At 36.2% G+C, this 16,177-nt stretch overlaps 4 protein-coding genes across 7 annotated transcripts; 1 reads left to right on the forward strand and 3 right to left on the reverse strand.

Annotated features, from left to right (window-relative positions):
• Window positions 1-634: 634 nt before the first annotated feature.
• Window positions 635-2,089, reverse strand: LOC123210823. 2 transcript variants are annotated; one of them, XM_044629310.1, is made up of 3 exons: window positions 1,317-2,089; window positions 1,077-1,151; window positions 635-841 (listed from the first exon to the last, which is right to left on the reverse strand). In XM_044629310.1, exons 1-3 carry the CDS (start codon window positions 1,887-1,889, stop codon window positions 839-841), a joined length of 651 nt encoding a protein of 216 aa, XP_044485245.1. In that variant the 5' UTR covers window positions 1,890-2,089; the 3' UTR covers window positions 635-838. The 2 variants fall into 2 exon arrangements, with proteins under 2 accessions (XP_044485245.1, XP_044485246.1); XM_044629311.1 differs by having other exon boundaries at window positions 1,077-1,148; window positions 1,317-2,058.
• Window positions 2,090-3,461: 1,372 nt separating this feature from the next.
• LOC123211416 (ras-related protein RHN1-like) lies at window positions 3,462-5,482 on the forward strand. Of its 2 annotated transcripts, none has more exons than XM_044630131.1 (7): window positions 3,462-3,616; window positions 4,065-4,142; window positions 4,254-4,421; window positions 4,622-4,670; window positions 4,766-4,839; window positions 4,933-5,026; window positions 5,141-5,482. In XM_044630131.1, the coding sequence occupies exons 1-7, from the start codon at window positions 3,578-3,580 to the stop codon at window positions 5,236-5,238; spliced, it is 600 nt and encodes a 199-aa protein (XP_044486066.1). In that variant the 5' UTR covers window positions 3,462-3,577; the 3' UTR covers window positions 5,239-5,482. The 2 variants fall into 2 exon arrangements, with proteins under 2 accessions (XP_044486066.1, XP_044486067.1); XM_044630132.1 differs by having other exon boundaries at window positions 3,477-3,620.
• Window positions 5,483-5,560: 78 nt separating this feature from the next.
• Window positions 5,561-10,287, reverse strand: LOC123211414 (protein ALTERED PHOSPHATE STARVATION RESPONSE 1-like). Of its 2 annotated transcripts, XM_044630130.1 has the most exons (5): window positions 10,148-10,287; window positions 9,035-10,062; window positions 8,234-8,409; window positions 7,267-7,490; window positions 5,561-6,507 (listed from the first exon to the last, which is right to left on the reverse strand). In XM_044630130.1, the coding sequence occupies exons 2-5, from the start codon at window positions 10,041-10,043 to the stop codon at window positions 5,727-5,729; spliced, it is 2,190 nt and encodes a 729-aa protein (XP_044486065.1). In that variant the 5' UTR covers window positions 10,044-10,062; window positions 10,148-10,287; the 3' UTR covers window positions 5,561-5,726. The 2 variants fall into 2 exon arrangements, with proteins under 2 accessions (XP_044486065.1, XP_044486064.1); XM_044630129.1 differs by having other exon boundaries at window positions 9,035-10,285.
• A 2,515-nt stretch (window positions 10,288-12,802) lies between these two features.
• LOC123210963 lies at window positions 12,803-15,366 on the reverse strand. Its single transcript, XM_044629461.1, has 6 exons — window positions 15,341-15,366; window positions 15,124-15,256; window positions 14,416-14,519; window positions 14,146-14,290; window positions 13,921-14,061; window positions 12,803-13,756 (listed from the first exon to the last, which is right to left on the reverse strand). Exons 1-6 carry the CDS (start codon window positions 15,364-15,366, stop codon window positions 12,803-12,805), a joined length of 1,503 nt encoding a protein of 500 aa, XP_044485396.1.
• Between the last annotated feature and the right edge of the window lie 811 nt (window positions 15,367-16,177).

Raw genomic sequence — 16,177 nt, forward strand, 5'->3', positions numbered from 1 at the left:
ATAGAAAGCAAACCCTTTTCTCAGAAGAAATCCTAACTTTTCTCTAATTAGTTGTTGCCTTGTATTCTTGGCCACTATACCTTTCTTCTTCTTCAAGAATTGAACCCCTCACAAATAAATAAATTCATACCTCAATCACCACAACTACACTTCTCTTCAGCCAGAAGAATAAGAACAGAAACAAATTACAATAGTAATGTGTCATCCAAGTTGTAATATTCCTTTGCCTAGTGGCTCTGATCACAGAAAGCGATTTGGGGAGCACCAACTGCCATCAAAGGTGGCGGCCGATAGAGGGGGTGGTGGTGTAACAAAGAAGTGTGTGTGTTCAACCACTACCCATCCAGGGTCTTTCAGGTGCAGGTATCATCGAAGTGGATACAAGTGGGGTCGTGCGATTAAGTCTGTAGTGTGATATATTCTAGGTTTTGAAAATTTTTTATATTTGTATGTAATTTCTCGTTTAGATTGTAGCACAATATGATCACTCACACCACTTGTTATGCAGAATGATATGATTCGAAACAGTCTTAAGTTGCAGAGACCATGTCTGTTTTTCCATGGCTGAACAAAGATAATGAAATTATTTTCTGTAGAAAAGGATATGGTTCCTGATTCAGGGAGATCATTAAGCTGATGATTACAAAAATATATATTACTCAATATTATGTTCTCCACTGTCACAAACTAGACATATGCTATTAGAATATTATTACATGCCTTATATTTTCATATTTAACATTAATTCCCAAACCTGATACAATTTTGTACACATAACAAGGCCAAGGACAACTCTGAATCTTTCAGCTCTGCTGCAGCTTTTGAATGCTGTCATTCATCACTGATCATAGTAAAAGATAACCGTCAGGGATTATACAAACATAACTACAAATAATTTTCAATAATTCACAGTTGGGAGATTTCTATGCAATGCCAAAACAGATTTTTTTAACTTGCTTGAAAGAGCTAGAATGCAGGAGTTGCAGTGATGATAACGTGATAAAATTTAAACAGAGAAGTGGGTTCTATGAATACTTAACAAAAAAATTGAAATTTTAATGGTTTCAAATCAGCACCTCAGTGTAGCAGTTCTGGCGAGCAATGGTCTGACTGGTTGTATTTACCACAACCTCGCATGATACTTTTGTCTGCTAAACAATTTCAAACACCAATGTAAAAGCATTAGTGGCTAGATCATGCTATCTTCAACCTTAAACAAACAAGTTAGTTTAACTTCAAAGTCAATTCAAGCAAAATCCAAACCTTGAAAAACGAGCAGTTAACAAAAGTGATACCAAAGTTAAGAAAAACTTTACCTTCAATGGAAACCCAAAGAAGAAGATCCCCAGGTGACCAGAAAATTCAGTAACAGTATCAATGGGCACCGCACCTCTGGCCAAGTCCTCCAGCAAAAACACAACATCAGATAACACTTTCACACATTCAAGCTCCAGCTCAGCTTCAACATAGGACGACCCAAGTGCTCTCACGTGACCATGGTGCGACTTCACGTGCCCCAGCCTCTTCCCTCTATACCCAACCGCAACGTCCAGGGTCTTGTAGTCCATTGAATAAACATCTACATTGTGAACCTTCAAAGTGACATTCATGGATATGTCGAGGCATATGCAGGGTTTTGTGTGGACTTGAATGTGTGTTAAGTGAAGTCTTTCGACCTTGACGATGGGATCGGATGGCCAAAAGATGTAAACCAGAGCAGCGAGGAGAAGAAGCGAAAGAGTGACGATTATGCGCCAGTTAGGCCCTGAAGTGGGGGAGTAAAAGTATGAGAGAATGGTGAAGTTCTGGTTTTGCGGTGGATGAGGTGGTAGAGGGGTGTAAAAATGGTGGTCCGGCGGTGGTGGTGGGTTAGTTTTGGAAGGAGCCATTGACGGTTTATGGGTTGAGAATGGTTTGGAAATTGCAGGGGGAAGTGTGTTGGGTACGAGGAAGGTGTGTCTCTTGTTTGTTTGCTCTTCAGTGGGTTTGTTTTTGTGCGGTGAAATAATGAGAAGGTGCTTGAGTGTGATCAGAATGGTGCATATTAATTTGTTGGCTAGCTAACTTTGATATATAAAAATATATAGATTGAAATAGTGATGAAGAAATGAGAGGATTTTTGGGGATTGGTTCCTCAGGTCCCAGCTCAGAGAACGGAACTTCTTGCAGGATAAATTTGTTAATGGGTAAATTTTGTGGCTTAAAGTTTGACCAAAATGCTTCATCTATATACGAATTCATGTACTTGACGTTAAGCTCCAGAAAAATGTTCACACAGAGCTGCAAAAAATGTGCTCGAACTTGCTTATTGATCATCTTTTTATCTTAAAATTTAAACATTTTTATATATATCATTATAACAAGTTATGTTTGTATTGACTACAAAACCATATATAGAGTTAACTGTTTGCTTTCTTGTAACATCTTGGTTCAATAAAATGGTTCACTGTCAAAATATTATCTATTTTGAATACACAATCTATCATAATTTTTATTTGAGTTTTACAATTTAATACATGTTTTAATAGGTTAGAAGTTTACTAACTTTTTAATAAGTTATATCTTAGCATGTCAAGCAATATAAAATATAAATATATATCCAACATTTTTTTTTGTGCTTTGCTAATTTGAGATTTGTTTAAGAATGTTACAATAATATCAAAAAAAACTTGTCTCCATATGAATTATGAGGCTTCCTTAGCTTTCATTTTTACTTTGAATTAATGGTTAAACGAGGAATAAATGTAAATGTATATATTTCAGAGTTCTGTTTTGTATTCTTAATTTGGTAAAATGGAAACCACTATTTTGGTTATATTATTAAACAAATCTTAGCTTTCACTCTTTCAAATATGATGAATTCACTTTCACAGTGTAAAGCATCTATACAATACTTTAATTATTAGGCTAATCCTTGTCTTCCTTACCTTTGGTGCTTTGTATGCATGCTTGCCATCTTATCTCACAACCTTTTTGACCTTTGCTCTCCTTTTAAGGTTATATGTGTCCTACTTGTATTAATTGAGATGATACTGTAATCTAATGGAGCTTTGTAGTGCAAAGGTTATGTCAAAGCCTCGCCTAAAAGTTAGATAGCATTATGACACCCGCAAGAAAGCAGTTCACTAAAACCAGACATTTTTATCTCTTCTGGTCAAATAATCAATAACGCCTGGAAGATTCAATAGCTATTGCTAGTTTTGCAATGTTACCTGACAATGACAAAATAAACTACCACATTGTTTAAACTGTGTCATTCAGATTCAATCCAGTCAGAAGAAGGTGAAAAGAAAAGTACACAGTATTTGGTTTCTCGTATATTTAATGAACTTATATAGAAGTGACCCCACTAACATATAATCTAACAGTCAAACCTGGCATATTTGTCAATGCAACACAGGATTTTAGAAGTCAAACCAACCATTCTTCTTCCCAGTCCTTGGAGTTTCTTGAGGAACAAAACAATACAACTGGTTCCTTTTTCAACTTCAGAATTGGTTTTGTTTTAATCATCTCAACAGGTTTTTATTTTTCTTTCTTTTCTTTGTATCTCATATTGATCATCAAGCGGCGTGCAATGGCAAGGCCTGGCAACAAGATTATACAAGCCAAGCTGGTGGGTATGTTTTGCTTTTTTATACATTTTATTTCCATCCTTTTTCTTTATGTCTTTGTTGCCTTTTCATTGTGTTGTTTCGCTGTTTTTTGGCTCTTTTTTTCCTTTTTCCATAAAACAATGGATCTGTGACTCCAGGATTTGTGTTTAAGACGCCTACAAGTCTATTTCAGATAATCTGAAATTTTGATTTTTAAGTTTGAAAATCACAAATCTTTGATGGGTATAAACTAGAGTATAAAGGGAATTTCAACACAGAAAAAAAAAAAAAAATCATAAAAGAGCCATTAAATTGAGTTAATGCCATTTCCACAATTCATCATATAACTAACATTAAAAATTGCTGCATAATCTTTCATGTTTAAGTCTTATCATCTTGTAATAAAGTATGCCATTTTGTTATTGCAACATTTAAAGAAGTCATACTATTGCAACATTTGATTTGCAGGTGCTTCTGGGGGACATGGGAACTGGGAAAACAAGTTTGGTATTAAGATTCATCAAAGGTCAATTTTACGATCACCAGGTTAATGCTGCTCAACTCTTGTTTCTTCTACTATTCTGTTAATTTTTTTTCTCTTTTAATTATTTGTTAATGTGTTGCATAGTTGAGGATCTTAGTTATGTTCATGTACAGGAGCCAACAATAGGGGCAGCATTTTTCACTCAGATATTATCCTTGACAGAAGCCACCGTAAAATTTGATATATGGGACACAGCAGGACAAGAGCGATACCATAGCTTGGCTCCTATGTACTATCGAGGCGCAGCCGCCGCGATTGTTGTGTATGACATCTCAAGCATGGTAACTATTCATTATCCTCCTTCTGGTTATATTTCATTTCGATATGTTTCATCTGTATTTTCTATTGATTCAACGACATTAAAAAAGATCAAATTAACGTGTTCACTTCCATGCCATATCCCAAAAGAGTGTGAAATTATCAGTCATTCATTTTTTCATTTCTTAAAAAAAACTGACGGCTGTATGCTGCTTGGCTCCAGGATACATTCATTAGAGCAAAGAAATGGGTGCAGGAATTGCAAAGACAAGGTAAGGGGAGAGATTTTAGAAGTGGTCTTCAATAAATTATAATGTTTTCTTTCTTTATTTAAAATTCCGCTTTATAATTGTGTTACTACCTTCAGGAAATCAAAATTTGGTGATGGCCTTGGTGGGAAACAAGTCTGACTTGCGTTCACATAGAGAGGTGGAAGCTGAGGTATTTGAAAAAAAATGTTTTTTTCATTTCCCTTCTAATGCCTGAGAAGTCGTTTGAATCTATCTATTTTTTTGTTTGTTTCTTCCAATGCAGGAAGCTGAACAATTTGCCCAAGAAAGTGGAATGTTTCACAAGGAAACTTCTGCAAAGACTGCCCAGAATATCAACGATCTTTTCTATGATATAGGTGAAGTTTAGTTACAAACACGTATCTTCATTGTAATTTTAGTTGATCACAAACATCGGTAAATAGTCAAGTACGTAAAGATAAAAATGGTTTCTTCTTTTTTGTAATTCGCAGCAAAAAGACTGGCAAGAATTAATCCTCCAAGGTCTTCAGGGATTACTCTAAACCATGAAACACAAGATAAGAGAAAACGGTTTTGTTGCTTAGGATGAGAGATGGTTCCTTTCAAGATTCCTGGAAATGGCTTTTTATTGCAGCTCTCTTTGAGTTTCACTGTGTAAAGTTGTGCTTGTTCTGTTTAGAGAACCTGGGCATTTTGCCTCAAGTTATGTGTTAATCTTGGTTCCCATAGTTCTCGTTTCAAGGAGTAATTTGTACATATGCTTATAAAATTTATGCAGGCACGTCTAAATTCATGAAGGGTTTCTTTCAAAGGAGCTCCAATTGCTTTCTATATATTGTTCTCATATCTTAACTGATTTAATACAGGCTTCTGAATTTAAATGGTGCACTTCATCAATACAAACACACAGATGAATTTAACATTTCATTCATTGAAAGCCACATCAATTTAATGACGATAAATATACAAAAATATACATAGTTTCTGGGTTGTTCTGTATAGAAAGCATATAAAGCTTCAATGGACACATACAAGCGAATTATACAAACCTAAAAAATCTATTCTCATGATGAGATTTCACTTAGCCTCTGGTGTTTGTGATATGGATCTCAATTCACTGTACGCTTTTGAACAAGCAAGAGATATATCGGACATTGCTCTAAAGAGCTCCGGCAAGTGAGTTTTAAGACTTTTTAAAGACTTCACTCTCACCTGAACGCATTGTCTCTGGTAGGCTTCCTCTTCCTCTTCCAAACGCTTCTTCACCATATCCACTTGAAACTTTCTTTCTTGAACAGCATCCTTGTGCATGCTATCTTCCTGATTCACATCATCAGGTGATCTTCGCTGCATATACTTTTGATGCCAGTCTTCAAATTGCCGAGTCTTACGCAAAAGCTCCTTCTTTGATTCCTCACATTTTTCCTTCAATTTCATTTCGTCTTCTTGATGGTCCATAATGGAATTAATTATGGCACCAAAGTTACTTATAGCACTTCTTGCTCCTTCATCTGGAAGTGTCTCTAGAAAATCATGCCAAGCAATCAGGAGCCTCTGAATGGGGGGAGTTGCAACCCTCGGAGGAGAAGAGACCTTTTCTTTCAAGCTGCTCTCTATGGGAATGAGATTTAGTTTTAACCAACAATTTAGAGCCTTTATGTATTCTTTCTGATGATCCATAAGCTTACAAAACCGTGCATGCCACTCTTGCACAACAGCCCACAGCTGCATCGTCCGCTCATGATGGTGCTCTGTTGTTTCCTTAGGGGATTGACTTATGTCCAAAAATTTTAGGTGAAACACAATCTTGAACTGCTGATCATGGTGAACATGCATGGTCCCCCACATCGTTGCCATCCTGCAGACCATACACCAATTATTATGGTTTCATCAAGTTTTAAAATACTTGTGGATACTCAGTATTCTTATGACTTACTGTAGGTACCTGAAAGCAAATAATCCAGAAGGCAAAGTATGCACAAAGAGCTAAGAAGTCAAATTAATTCTTTAATCAGTATGACCATGTGATCACTAATGGTTCTCAGCCTAGTCGCCTAATATAGGCTTTTCACGATGCCCCAAAATGGCAGCAGTTAGAAATAATAAGGAAAAAGAATATCAAAGTTCACAGGAGATTTTGTAAACTTGGAACATATCTTTCTCGGTGTGGCCCGATTTGATAGGTGTTGCCTGATTGATCAAATCATTTATCTATTTTATAAATCTTTCTATGCATGTGTGGTAATCATATCACATGCCTAGATAACACTGAATTAAACACCCTGTAACCAGTAAAATCCCATAGGATACCCTAGATTGATTTGCTGATTCCAATCAAACCCACTTCACTTAATTTTGGCTAAGCAAATTTTTTATCAAATTTCAAACAATTCAAAGACTTCTAAAATGTTTTTCTTGCATCCTCTAATGATTCCAATTGTATGTCAAACCATATACACAAGTCCCTATAATTCTCATACCACTAGTAAATATGGAGGCAGTAATCTGCTTAAGTGGAGAAGTTATTAGTTGAAAAAAAAAAAATTCTGGAATTACACAGCCAAAGAACAGTTCAAGCAAGTTTTATCTGTCAGTTTCTGCTCAGACTGCAACTTACCCATCAACAAGCTGAACAAGTTTTGGATACAGCTGTTCATCTCTTAGACGATTTATTTCTAGAACTGTTGAATCCATAGATTGCATATCGACAATATATCTAGTATGCAGATGACTCACAGTTGCTTTTATTTTCTCCAACGATTCAGAGTTGGCATCACGTCTCTTTGGCTTGCTTAGCAAAGCAACCTTCCTTTGGTACTCAAATTTCATTAGTTCACCAGCCTATAAGCAACATCAGTCCCAAATAAGAACCTGAAGATGAGACAATTGAATCTTTGCTTTTTGAAAAAGGAAGCATGAAAGTTGAACTTCTGTAGAAGGAGAAGTGTGTTATGCTAATATTGAAACCAAAACTCATTGTTTGATATCAACCAAACAGAAGAGAAAGGATAAAGGTTAAGGATGAATGTTTGAAGTAGAGTTGTACTTCTGAAGCACCCAAAAAAAAAAAAAATCAGCTTGGCAGTTCTTACACAAATAGTTATATCACCCTTCTGGCAACCTTACATTTTAAGGATGAAAACAAGGATTCAAATACACTATCACTTGGAATGGTGTAATTACAGGTGAGCACATTACAACAAGAAAAACATGATTTATAACAGACACTATTTCGGGCATGTGATTTTGTAATCCTACCAAGAGTGTAATAATCTTTGCATTCTCACTCCCTTCAGTTTTTAAGAACACATGTTCAGGAATGGTGAATTCGAGGAAGTTAATGGAAACAAACAACCACCTCCCTTCAAGAATCTTCATCCAGAATTTATTAAAACTAACGGAATGAAATCTATGAAGAGGGCAGCTATCTAGTTGCAAATGCAGACATGTGAAATTAGACATAAGGCAAACTAAAAATTCAAGCACCATGGATCACAAAAATCTGTATTGATCAAGAAATGACAGCAATGAAGTATATGAGCTAAATTAAATTCAATTTGTCAAGCCAAAACACTCCAACATACCTTCACTTCATGATAAAGCTTTTTTTCCCAAGCTAGTAATTTATCCAACACAGAGGCATGAGTTTCATGCTCTTCTGAGTCAAAGTCATCCTTCACATTGTCAACATTAGGCATTCCTCTAAATGACCGATTCCATGAAATAACACGCATCAACTTTGCTGAGTGATCAATGTGCCCTGAAGCGCAAATAGCAAGCTAATGACAAGCTAGTCTCAGTAAATTATATCACAAGAAATAAAGTTATTGCAAAACGGTTTAGTAAACTAATACTACAAATAACATAACCTGGACTAAATAAAAATCTTCAAAATCATCACCTAAATTAGCAAGACAGAGAAGTTGCTTAAACAGTCAATATTATACTGCAAAATAATATCTCATATTTTTTCACCACAACAATGTTGCATAATCAATTTGTTTGCCCAAATCAAACCTACACCATAAGTAGAATTAACCATCATTCTGGCCTATGTAACTTGTTATTTATTCATTAACAGTGTTACAGTTCACAGTTTAGCTTTTAAATTCTCAAGCAGTTTGAAACTTGATTCTTATGACATTCATCAACCCACTCAAACATAACTATTTCATGGATCATTATAAATTGCAATTTCTTAGTTCTTATAATTAAACACAATTACTATAACGAGAATTTCCGATCACTAAGCCAAAACAACTTGCAATTTTGCCAGCTAGCTCTTATCTATAAAGTCAAGTACACACACAAAATACTACACATTTCCTTAATTTAGATCCTAAATTATCACAGGCAATTAAAATAAATTCTTACTACAAAATTACCCCGATTATCAGCAAAATTGGAATGATAATGCAGCCGGGTGGCCTCCATCATCTTCGAAACATCATGAGCACTCTCCGACGTCTTCAAGAAATGATCATCCAAGTCTTTAAATATCTGTAATAAATTTACACTCCCTTTAACTACCCTCTTCTCCCCTCCTCCTCCCCCGGTTGCCTTCCCTCTCTTCAAATTTCTCCCGACACTCCCTCCTTCACCTGTAGGTCCCACCACCTTCTTCTCCTCTTCCACAGGTGGCGCCACCACGGTCACCTTCTGCTCCTCCACAGGTGGTACCACCGTTGCCACCTTCTCCTTCACATACTCCTCTCTTTTTGGCCTTTCATCAAACACCTTGTCAAGCTTCACCTCCTCCAAAGTTGACCCCGGTTGGGTATCCGGATTGAAAAAGTAATCATACACTTGCTGATGCTGATGGTGCGGCGCCGACATCACCCCACTGTTTTGAACTTGTGAGGCGTGTCTTTCCGGCGACGTGGAATTCACCACATTCTGATGATTCACATTCTTATTTCTACTGCTACTCCTCTTTCTCAAAATCAATTTCTCTTGATTCTCAATTTCATCCTCTTCATCAGCATCGTTCTCCTCGATAATAGTGGGTCCCACGCCGATAGGTTCCCTGGTTTTCGACGAGTTGACGAACTCCGGCATACTGGCAGCCCGTTGCAGCGGGGGAGGGTAGCCCGATGGGGGAGGAGGAGGCGGCGGTTTGATTGGATCAAAGGGCGCTTGCACGACGGCGGAGGCGGCGGCAGCCGATGATGACGAGTAAGATGCGTTGCCCTGAAAGGCGAGTTGCGGGTTTTGGACCTCGCCGTTGGCGTAGTCACTGAGGGCGGCTCCGATGTTCTTGACGGACATGGCGTAGGAAGAGTGAGCAGTGGCGAAGGCGTTGCGATAGGAGACAGCTTCTTTCATGAAGTTCTTCCGCTCTTTGCATCGCGTGACGGCTTCTGCGTTCTCGATCTTCGATTGGACGCAACCCATGTGGAGTCGTTCTATCGATCTGGAGTTTCGAATTGAGTTGAAGAATTGAGTGAGGCTCAGCTAACTGTACTGTACAGAGATGAACCGAGAAAGTATTGGTTTACCTTGGTGGAGAAGAGGAAGATGGTTCCAAGTCATCCAATGAACTCAAACGATGACGTAGTAGGATTGTTACTGCTAGAAAAGCGGTGTCGTAGCTTTTGTTTATGCATTCATTTTTCCAGCGGAATGAGTAACGCTAGATTTGGCTAAGTCAAACTTAAACTTATCATCGTGATTTATATAGAATTAAGTTTGAGTTTGAATTTATTTTACTTAAGTTTAAACTTGACTCATTTCAAATAAGTTTGAATTTGACTCGTTATAAAAAAGTCAAACTCAAATTGAACTTTTAACTTTAAAACAATATCATTTTAATACATATCGATCAAAATGATATTGTTTTGTATTAAAATTTTTAGCTTATACACTTAACGAGTTAAACACTCCAAAGTTCAAATTTGAAAACTTTGAATTTTTTTATTCGAACTCGTTTGAGCTTAACTCATTTTGGGTTCATTTAAATTGAGCTCGAGAACTAGAAGGGATAGGGAAGAGATTGATATCCCCATCCTCATTCTTGTAGAGTATATCAATACCCATCTTCAACCTGTTCCCATTACAGAGATAATAAGAATTTTTTATCTCTTCCTTATAAAGAAAAATCTATTTCTCATCCTCTCTTTATCTTTATGGAAAAAAATCTTCTCTCTATATCTTTAAAATATAATATAAACATATTAAATAACAAAATTAAATAAAATTAAAATCAAACTCACTATTTCAAATGTCACAAATGTAATATATTAATCACTTTAATATGCACAATAAAAACATAAATAAATTTTAAAAATATAAATAATATAAAATTATAAAGATATATTAATATTTTAAACAAAAATATTAATATAAAAAGGTAGAGATGCAGATGAGGATAAGGGTGGGGACGGGGAAAAATAGGAAGGAGACACATATATTCTCATCGTTGACTGCAGAGAGATAACATTTCTTCACCACCCATCATGCCCAAAAAATTAACTAACTCCCAATTATCTTATGATAGAAAACTTGTAATGGAACAGAGGACATGGTAGGCATGTGAACCACTTTTTCAGTCAAAATTTGTAATGGAACAAAAGAGAAGGGTCGAGAGACAAGGAAAGTGAGACAGTATTTTTGACATCTTTTGTTTATTGTAAGACAAGATTGTGGGTTATACTGTCGAAACTCGCACAGTATGTCACGTTTATGGGTTGTAGTTTGTTGTGTCTATGAGTCATTACATGTTAACATTTGGTATGGTAAGGCCTTATGTCGTGTTTTTGGATGTTAATCTGTGTTATGGGCTATACTTTTTTAGAAAGGGTCGGACATATTGACCCTTAGACATGTCAGGTGTTTACCATTATTTTGAACCCTCCTATTCTAAAATCTAAGTTTCTTAAGCATGTCAAGTGTGTTGAATATGTCTTTTATTTCACATACGATGATTACTCAAGTCAAGAACAACATTCATAAAATCTCTTAAAAAATGAACCTACACACTCAATTGACCTATTCCAATAACATAAAACCAACCATGATGACCGAAATCCTCAAAGATCACATATGAAATCGAGTTATGTTCGAAGAATAAGTGTATTGGTTAAAAATGGAACATCGAAGTTGGTATCATTTGATCCAAGTCAAAATCTTGTTGCATGTGAGTGGATTTTTCTAAACTAAATGAAACTCTTGGTGGTCTTGCTAACATATTTAAGGTTCATTGGGTTACAAATGGCTTTCACCAAAGACCTAGAGTAGATTATAATGACAAGTTCAATCTTGTGATTAAACCAACACCCATTCATATTATTTTTAGTATAGTTGTCAATCGTGATTGGTCTACAAAACAACTTGATGTTAACAATATTTTCTTTTAAGATGAGTCTTAGAAAATATCTACGCGTTCCAACTATTAGCTCTTATAAATAACGATAATCTAACACACTTACAAACTCTAAAAAGTCATCTACAACCTAAAATAAGCTCCTTGAGATTGGTATCAAAAACTTATAAATTTCTTTCTTTCATCTGATTTTAAGAATTCATATGTTAATATTTTTCTCTTCATTTTCAATGTTGATGATTATTTCTATATCTTATTGTTTAAGCCGATGACATAATTCTTATGGGTAACAATACTACCATGGTAGATCAATTTGTGACTGCTCTTGCTCAGCAATTTTCCACCAGGGATCTTGGGTTGTTGACTCATTTTTTGGGTGTAGAAGTTGTTCCCAACAAGAAGGTATCCCAATTTCTCAATGACGCTATATTTAGGATCTCTTAACACAAATAAAAATGCGCGAAGCCAAACCTGTCTCACTCCAATGCTAACCGGTCCTCTACACTCAGCTCTGGTTTATTCGATCTTTCTTCGTAAAGAACAGAAGTGGGCATTCTACAATATTTAGTCATTGTTTTGGTGGTAATTACTTTATGAAATAATGTTCAAAGTGTTAGTTTAATACTGTAAGGTTTAAAGTTAAATTACACAGAGAAAGGATTATCAACACTTGCAATGACCAAAAAATTTCATCCAGAAGGTGAATTTCAAACATCAATGCAATACAAGAACGTGAAATGAATCAATCTTTACAAAACAAGAGAATAAACCAATTGAAACTAGTTCATATCTAAGCTTCTAAGGCTAAATATAGATTCCTCATTTAGTCATTTTATCGCCCTCTAAGAGCCGCAAGCCTTGCGGCCAAATCATCATAATCCGGCAGTTTTGGATGCACATGACCTGCTGCCGCCGCCTCAGACTTTGCATTTATGTGCCTTACCACCCCGTCAGTTTCCTCGTATTGATTTCCCAGTGGATCTGTTCTTGTATTTTTGTGCCTAGTGGCTTCATATGTGTCATCACTTTCTTGCCCCGGGGTCTTCTTCTTACTGTAATGCATCAGCAGTTGATCAATTTTCTTTTCCTCTTCATCTCTCACATCCCCACCATCGTTGAGCATCGCCTGCAAACGGGGACTTACTTTGCGAGCCACTCCATTGCCAGCCATTTCACGACCTGGTGGCGGTTTCAAGTTGCTTTTCGTATATGGGGGATCTTTGTACTTATATTGTTGTGCATTTAAATTATAATTTGATCTCGTGGGTTCCATTACATTGTTTCCTCCCTTCGCATTACTGTGTTCAACATAAGGAGGGATAAGTCCATTGTGAACGGGCTTCCTGCTATCAACTTCATCTTCAGAAAAACTTCCTGCTGAACTAAAACCAGTCCGTTGGCTGTCTTGGCTGGTGCTGCTGTCTCCTCTTCTATGATTCGAAAGGGCTTCATCTTCACTACCGCTAGGCACATTGTACCTCTCATAAAGGGTATCCTTCCTTGTATTAGATGTTGTCACATTAGCCCCCCTCTCGTCACTCATTTTTTTGTCACCATTGCGGCTGTCCGTTACCAGTAAACCATCACTGTTCTTTTTATGCTGATTGTATCCATCATAGTCAGTATCCTTCCTTCTGTTTGATGATGGCACATCCTGAACCCTCACATCACTCATTTTTTTCTCACTATCGTGGCTTTCCCTAACTTGTAAGGCATCATCCTTTTTTTTATGCTTATTATAACCGTCATTGCTGCTATCATGAACAGCTTCTCGCACAGGCTTGCTCTGCAGCAGATTCATAAATGTTAAATAATCAGTTCAAGCATTCCGAAGCTGAATGTAATTTAATTTCTAGCGCATCAAGTACTATCAAATTCTATTCAACAAGACAATCCTGTTGAATATCCCTATGCCTTGAGCATGCCATATAAGAGTTTCATAATGCTTACTTGCGCTGCTGGTGCAGGTTTAAACAATTGCTTTCTTAAAGACCGAGGATCCCACAGAATGGATAATTCTTGTGCCACTTCCTCCAGTATCTGAATCTTTCTCTCCTGTGAGGGGTGCTCTGGATTCAACTTTGCAACAAACTACACATGAAAAAAATAACCGGGTTAGTACCTAATACTCTCCTAAGCATAAAGAGTTCTACTTCTATGGTTATGGATTCTCACCTCTTTACTGACAAAACTTTCCAGGGAACTTCCAAATCTTTCAGTAAATACAGTTCTGAGTTCGCGTACTTCTGGCAAGTCAGCAAATCTAGCTGCAGCATGCATCAGAGTTGCAACAGCTTCTCTGCATTCACTAGGGCATTCTCTGAAACGTGAAGAATAAAAAAGAATGTGAATATCCCAGAAAAAAAAGTTAAAAAGCCAAAGTACTCACTTAGGCATAAAGAACACTCAAAATATCAACCAAAGCAAAATAATAGCCTCATTCACCTCTGATTCTCCATGTTTGAGAGGTTACTATAGATGGTGGAAATGCACTGTTCCAAGTACTCATAGCAGAATGTCATGTTTTTCTCTGCCAGAAACCCTTCTACCTGTTTCAACATCAGAAATAAATCAAACAGTTTTAACTGTTGATGATTTACTTTTTTATAATTTAAATTCATCTAATCAAATAGTGACTTAATTCAAAAATTAGTTTTAATTATTACTGCCCATAATTTTTTTTATGGATCATAAGTCAGGACACATTACACATTAATTACAAGCTGTACTTATTTTACTGTAATTATCTACCAAAGAAATGTTTCTTATTTATTTCAGGGCTGAGAAAATATAAACACCCGCAAAATACTATATATGGACCAAATCCTGCCATAGAGTTTATAGCATTCCTATCGATAGAATGAATTTTGTGGTTCATTCAGGAGAGAGAATGGATATGGACGCACCAGAGACTCAGTGGGGGCATTTCATTTATATTAATTAGAAGTAATACAAAAATTATGTCGAAGCCATGTTACACTAGAAGAAGAAAACAATAGCAAGATCCCATATCTTATAAAAAACATATATTTTGATATTGTTTATACAATATAACAATAACGCCAAAACGTATGCAGAAAGCATAAAAAGAGGAAGAAGAATATGGAAATTGTAATCTTTGATTCCAAAATGAAAACTAAAAGCGATGTTTACCCTGCCATATGCATTTAAGTCAAGCCCCTTTCTGAGAAGTTCAGCAAGATCATTCTTCAGATATGTATACACCACTGATTTCTTCTTCTTCACTGTCTCCAGCCTCGTCTTTGAAAGCTTCAACAACGATTTACTGTATCAAAAAAATAAATAAACAAACAGAAGACACAAAGAAACGAAGACAACAGAACACATAAATTAATATAAAAAAACTTACCATTTTTTGTAGAACTTGGATCTCATAGCGTGAAACATGATTGAATATGCAAAAAAAGAGTAAACAGAGCACCCACAATTACTCTGTTCTGGTTATTATGGCTCAATGAAACGAAGATCAATCAACAAAGAAAAGAATAACAGCAGTGAAAAAAATCCCAGCCTTTCCAAGAACTTGCATTCAAGAAACTCAAGAGGCTGAAAAGAAACGCATATTGTTGAAGAATCGAAGAAGTGGGTATAAAAAGAATGAATTAATAATACGAGAGGAACGGAAGTTGAGAGGCTACAGAGAGAGAGAGAGAGAGAGACTAAGTTGTGTTATTTATAATTTTATATGTATGAAGTCTAGCGGCAGAGAATGAAAGCTGGGAGAGAGGGAGACGGAGAGATAGGGAGAGAATCTGCCACGTGGAATGCTCTTTCTGCCCAGTTGATTTTTCCCGCGGGATTTTAACGTCCTGGATGTTCACTTTCCCTAATCAGTAATTAATTGAAGTTTAATTATGAGATTAATATGGAACGTGTTCATAAAATTATGATTAAATTTTGTTTATCTATCTTCTACTATTGGTTTAATTGATCAATCAAAAAATTTTAATTTTGATTTTGAATATACGATTGACTTTCAGGATAATTGTCTTTTTGAAAAAGACATGGATAATTGTGTAAATGGGGATAATCTGAAAGCCATTTCAGGAATTTTTGAATTTACCTTTTTTATAAATAGATAAAGCATGAGGTTAAAAAAGAAGGAAATGTGAGGCAACCCGGATGAAGCTGGCCAAGCTTCTCGGCTCTACTAGGATTTACTTTACACATATATGACAACAATGTC

The sequence above is a fragment of the Mangifera indica genome, chromosome 3 (genome assembly GCF_011075055.1).
Source record: "Mangifera indica cultivar Alphonso chromosome 3, CATAS_Mindica_2.1, whole genome shotgun sequence".
NCBI classification, from domain to species: Eukaryota; Viridiplantae; Streptophyta; class Magnoliopsida; order Sapindales; family Anacardiaceae; genus Mangifera; species Mangifera indica.